Below are 5,420 nucleotides of genomic sequence, written 5' to 3'. Positions count from 1 at the left end.
CGTTGTCTAGCAACTCTGAACTAAGTATCGGGGGCCTAATCAGGTCAATCACGTTAGCCATTCTTCTGGATTCTTTAATATTATGTTTCAATGATTGAGTTAGATAGGGAGTTAATTTTTTAGTTTTTGGTATTTGTTTCTTACTTAATAATCAGTAGCTGGGTTTTTCCTTTTTACTTTATAGGGTCCCTTAGGAATCGTACAGCTGGAATGGATTACATCACCTGTGTGATCTCATTGTTTGTTTTATATTTTTACAGTACTTGAGGTATTTTATTGTGTGGCTTCTCCCTCCGACGATCCAGATTTCATCCTTTTGCTTCAATAACTACCTATTATCCTCCGATGCTGTGACCCTGCCTTCAGTCCTTGGACTCCACCAATGGGCAAATGAACAAGTTAAGATTTGCCGGAGCTAAATTGAACTAGCGAAAAATGTCTGTTTTCCGTGAGTTGCGTGTTCAATATCACTTGCGTTTAGACCGGTTGCAGCAAATCTAATTGCTAGCCGCCAACCCTGTTCTGGAGCCAGTTAATTATTTGCAAAGCGCAACATAAAAAATAAAAAATCCTGTTGATTAAAGCCATATTAGCAAATAAACTAACTGAACTGTCTCTTACAAGCTGTGGGTCTTTAACTGTCGGCTGTGCTGCCCTTGGTGGCAGTGGATCGACGTCGTCTTTGCTGATTCCAATAGGCCACGAAATCTAAGAATCACATATGCGGGTAGGAGCGGAAGCAACCGCCAAACAGATTAGAGGTCTTAGAGTTCTGCTTGGCAGCTCGGCGTGTGCAGGAAATTATGCAGACGCTGAGCTTAAATATTGGAGCTTGCGTATTGGGGTTGTTGTTAACTTACATGTAGATGTACAGAATTAATAACGCTGGTTCCACAACTACCGCGCAGTTCATTCAAGCCATGTACCATTACCAAGATAGGGTGTTTATAGAACGCGTGATAAATTCCAACTAAATCACTAACCGATAATCGTGTCCCACTTGCTCTTTCTCTCATCTATACCTTTCGGGGATAATTCTTGTGATATTTTGCTTGTTTGAATTGATTAAAATAGAGTCAGGAAGTGAAAAACCTCGACCCTATAACCGGTGAACTGAGCGCAGAGGACAGCATAACACAGCACTGAAACTCCAATTCTATCTCTAACCGAGGCTGAAACCGGGTAAACAACATCAGTTAAAAAACTTGCTTTGCTTCATGTAAGAATATACATGAGAATAAACAATGAATCTAGTATTCCCCGTTATTCTTCTAGAAACGGGTATAAATATATATATTTATATATATTTTGCCGTAATCAACTGGGTTTATTCAACGTCCTCTTTGGTCCGATTCAAATACTTTAAATAGTTCCCGAGAAAACATTAACGGAATCCGAAAACTTTGTATTGTGTCTTTACGATACTGGTGTAAAAACACAATCCATGGCGAGTCCGTTAATGTATGTTAGTATATGTATAGGTTAGGGTAAGGAGAAGCTCTGTTTTTAAACTCAAGAAAATATATACATTTTGTAAGTATTAAATTATTTTCTTTAATTTAAATATATTTGAAATATTACTTTGGTTAAAATTTGCAATTAGCTTAGGTAAGCCGAAGTTTATTTAAGTAAAATTATTTAAAAAAAAAACAATTGTACACCAAAAACAATTATTATTATATGCATGATATCAATTTGAACTCTGGTATACAAAAGATCCATATTCGTTAAAAAATTATTACGAAATAATTTTGATCAAAGTTTCAGGCTTGGATAACCATATGTAGATATTCATAAAATGTTATATCTTTTACAATATATCTTTTATATCTTTTACTAAACGACTAGCGAGTTTAAAAATGTTATATCTATGATTTAAATATGCGCCTTACTGCTTTCCAAGGGCGAATGGATCACTGGCGGAGGTCTTCACGTAGTAGATTCCTTCTTTATGAATCGAAGGCTCACCTCCCATCTGGATGGACTGTCGCTGGCTCTGGTCGCACTGCCACCTACTATTATCTCGGATGCAAGGCGTCCCCCAGAATCCCAAAGCCGAATTAATAGACTCGGCGAACATCTGATATGATCGAATATGGGAGCAGCCTAGGTAGTAGCAACTAAGCTGAAAGGCTCCATAGTTTGGATAAAAGGTGGCATTGCCTGTAGGCCGGCGAAATCCAAAGTTAGCACTCGTATGCATAGACTCCACAAACTTTGCATCGCTGGGATCTATCCGAAATTCGGTTCCGCGATGACGAAACTTTGGACCTGCGGGATCCAAAGCAAATATGGTATTTACCTGATTCGGTTTCAAACGTTTCCCGGCAGAACCAGCGATCTGCGCTCCCAAGGAATGACCAACAAGATACATGTTGTCAAAGTCAGCTCCAAACCGACGATTAAGGTCCCTTATAAATTGGGCCAACTGAGCCCCAAAGGTCTCTATAAGCTTTAACACCGAAAAGTAGTTAATATTAGCTGAACTTGAACTCCAATCGGCAACGATCACATTGTACTCCCCTTTTTTCAGGTATGCATTTTTCACATCCCGATTGAATGAGCCACGCGACTGGCTCATCCAACCATGTATCATCAACCTTGTGGGCAGAGAAGCATTAAAGCCACAGTGCTTCCACTTCCGCTCGATTGAGAAATTCACCTCCCTTCCACACTCTGGGAACTCCCTCTTAAAGAGGTAGAAGTGCATGCGAAGATTTTTGCTGCCAAATGGATTCAGGTTACTCGCTATCTTTTTTATAAATGGTAGGTCCAGAATTAATAACGCTGGTTCCACAACTACCGCGCAGTTCATTCAAGCCATGTACCATTACCAAGATAGGGTGTTTATAGAACGCGTGATAAATTCCAACTAAATCACTAACCGATAATCGTGTCCCACTTGCTCTTTCTCTCATCTATACCTTTCGGGGATAATTCTTGTGATATTTTGCTTGTTTGAATTGATTAAAATAGAGTCAGGAAGTGAAAAACCTCGACCCTATAACCGGTGAACTGAGCGCAGAGCACAGCATAACACAGCACTGAAACTCCAATTCTATCTCTAACCGAGGCTGAAACCGGGTAAACAACATCAGTTAAAAAACTTGCTTTGCTTCATGTAAGAATATACATGAGAATAAACAATGAATCTAGTATTCCCCGTTATTCTTCTAGAAACGGGTATAAATATATATATTTATATATATTTTGCCGTAATCAACTGGGTTTATTCAACGTCCTCTTTGGTCCGATTCAAATACTTTAAATAGTTCCCGAGAAAACATTAACGGAATCCGAAAACTTTGTATTGTGTCTTTACGATACTGGTGTAAAAACACAATCCATGGCGAGTCCGTTAATGTATGTTAGTATATGTATAGCTTAGGGTAAGGAGAAGCTCTGTTTTTAAACTCAAGAAAATATATACATTTTGTAAGTATTAAATTATTTTCTTTAATTTAAATATATTTGAAATATTACTTTGGTTAAAATTTGCAATTAGCTTAGGTAAGCCGAAGTTTATTTAAGTAAAATTATTTAAAAAAAAAACAATTGTACACCAAAAACAATTATTATTATATGAATGATATCAATTTGAACTCTGGTATACAAAAGATCCATATTCGTTAAAAAATTATTACGAAATAATTTTGATCAAAGTTTCAGGCTTGGATAACCATATGTAGATATTCATAAAATGTTATATCTTTTACAATATATCTTTTATATCTTTTACTAAACGACTAGCGAGTTTAAAAATGTTATATCTATGATTTAAATATGCGCCTTACTGCTTTCCAAGGGCGAATGGATCACTGGCGGAGGTCTTCACGTAGTAGATTCCTTCTTTATGAATCGAAGGCTCACCTCCCATCTGGATGGACTGTCGCTGGCTCTGGTCGCACTGCCACCTACTATTATCTCGGATGCAAGGCGTCCCCCAGAATCCCAAAGCCGAATTAATAGACTCGGCGAACATCTGATATGATCGAATATGGGAGCAGCCTAGGTAGTAGCAACTAAGCTGAAAGGCTCCATAGTTTGGATAAAAGGTGGCATTGCCTGTAGGCCGGCGAAATCCAAAGTTAGCACTCGTATGCATAGACTCCACAAACTTTGCATCGCTGGGATCTATCCGAAATTCGGTTCCGCGATGACGAAACTTTGGACCTGCGGGATCCAAAGCAAATATGGTATTTACCTGATTCGGTTTCAAACGTTTCCCGGCAGAACCAGCGATCTGCGCTCCCAAGGAATGACCAACAAGATACATGTTGTCAAAGTCAGCTCCAAACCGACGATTAAGGTCCCTTATAAATTGGGCCAACTGAGCCCCAAAGGTCTCTATAAGCTTTACCACCGAAAAGTAGTTAATATTAGCTGAACTTGAACTCCAATCGGCAACGATCACATTGTACTCCCCTTTTTTCAGGTATGCATTTTTCACATCCCGATTGAATGAGCCACGCGACTGGCTCATCCAACCATGTATCATCAACCTTGTGGGCAGAGAAGCATTAAAGCCACAGTGCTTCCACTTCCGCTCGATTGAGAAATTCACCTCCCTTCCACACTCTGGGAACTCCCTCTTAAAGAGGTAGAAGTGCATGCGAAGATTTTTGCTGCCAAATGGATTCAGGTTACTCGCTATCTTTTTTATAAATGGTAGGTCCAGAAACTTTCCGATTCCCCGCGATTCTCTGAGATCCTTGTCACAAGTGTTCCAGGCGTAATGCTTAGCCTCCTCATACTCATCATCAAGGCTTGCCAAAATATCATCCTCCTCCGGTTCCGTTGAGATATCCGATCGCTGTCCTAAGCCATAGGGAGTATCATCGAGGTTAGGTAGAGCGTTCATAAACTCTCTCATCTCAGCATCGTAATCGCCCCTGACTGCATTTGCTATGTGTATACCTTTACCTAATGCTATTAAAGTTTTATTAAGAGGCGCTATAATTCTTTGCCAATTTAAATAAACTCACATATTGTAGCCACAGACAGCCAAAACGAAAGCAGATGTGTCTGCATTATTAGTAAAGTTATTTAATCAGCTGCAGCTATAGAAGCTTTCAATCCAAATGGCATTTGCACTCTGTGGATCTGTTCGATCAGTCGAGGTGGCTTTATATGCTTCCGTCTGAACAACATTAATTAATTAAATAGCGCGCTGCATTCTGGGTTTTGATACATTAGCTTTCCAGAAAGCCTTAGTACGTCTAAGTTGGCAAATGCCAAGTAATTAAAATGTGAAAATGACTGAGATCGGTAGCGCGCTCGAACAGAGGAGTTGCTATAGAGTTTTAATTCAGGGGGCGGCAAAGGGAAGAAAAAAATGTAGATTTAGCAAATAATTGCTGCACCCGATTCATCCAAATTTGTACAATGATTTCATGAAGGCAAAATAATTGTAAAGTTTA

The 5,420-nt window shown here is 39.1% G+C and overlaps 2 protein-coding genes across 5 annotated transcripts; both read right to left on the bottom strand.

The window, feature by feature from the left end:
- Window positions 1–1,728: 1,728 nt before the first annotated feature.
- Window positions 1,729–2,815, bottom strand: LOC122613012 (pancreatic lipase-related protein 2-like). Its single transcript, XM_043786969.1, has one exon. It carries the CDS (start codon window positions 2,813–2,815, stop codon window positions 1,889–1,891), a length of 927 nt encoding a protein of 308 aa, XP_043642904.1. The 3' UTR covers window positions 1,729–1,888.
- Window positions 2,816–3,623: 808 nt separating this feature from the next.
- Window positions 3,624–5,127, bottom strand: LOC122613475 (phospholipase A1-like). 4 transcript variants are annotated; one of them, XM_043787674.1, is made up of 3 exons: window positions 4,986–5,068; window positions 4,924–4,929; window positions 3,624–4,818 (listed from the first exon to the last, which is right to left on the bottom strand). In XM_043787674.1, exons 1-3 carry the CDS (start codon window positions 5,029–5,031, stop codon window positions 3,791–3,793), a joined length of 1,080 nt encoding a protein of 359 aa, XP_043643609.1. In that variant the 5' UTR covers window positions 5,032–5,068; the 3' UTR covers window positions 3,624–3,790. The 4 variants fall into 4 exon arrangements, with proteins under 4 accessions (XP_043643609.1, XP_043643608.1, XP_043643607.1 ...); XM_043787675.1 differs by having other exon boundaries at window positions 3,933–4,065; window positions 4,205–4,929; window positions 4,986–5,127; XM_043787673.1 differs by lacking the exon at window positions 4,924–4,929 and having other exon boundaries at window positions 3,625–4,923; window positions 4,986–5,087.
- Window positions 5,128–5,420: the final 293 nt, after the last annotated feature.

The sequence above is a fragment of the Drosophila teissieri genome, chromosome 2R (genome assembly GCF_016746235.2).
Source record: "Drosophila teissieri strain GT53w chromosome 2R, Prin_Dtei_1.1, whole genome shotgun sequence".
NCBI classification, from domain to species: domain Eukaryota; kingdom Metazoa; phylum Arthropoda; class Insecta; order Diptera; family Drosophilidae; genus Drosophila; species Drosophila teissieri.
Note: the sequence above shows the minus strand (reverse complement) of the source record. Positions and strands in the feature narration are given on the sequence as shown.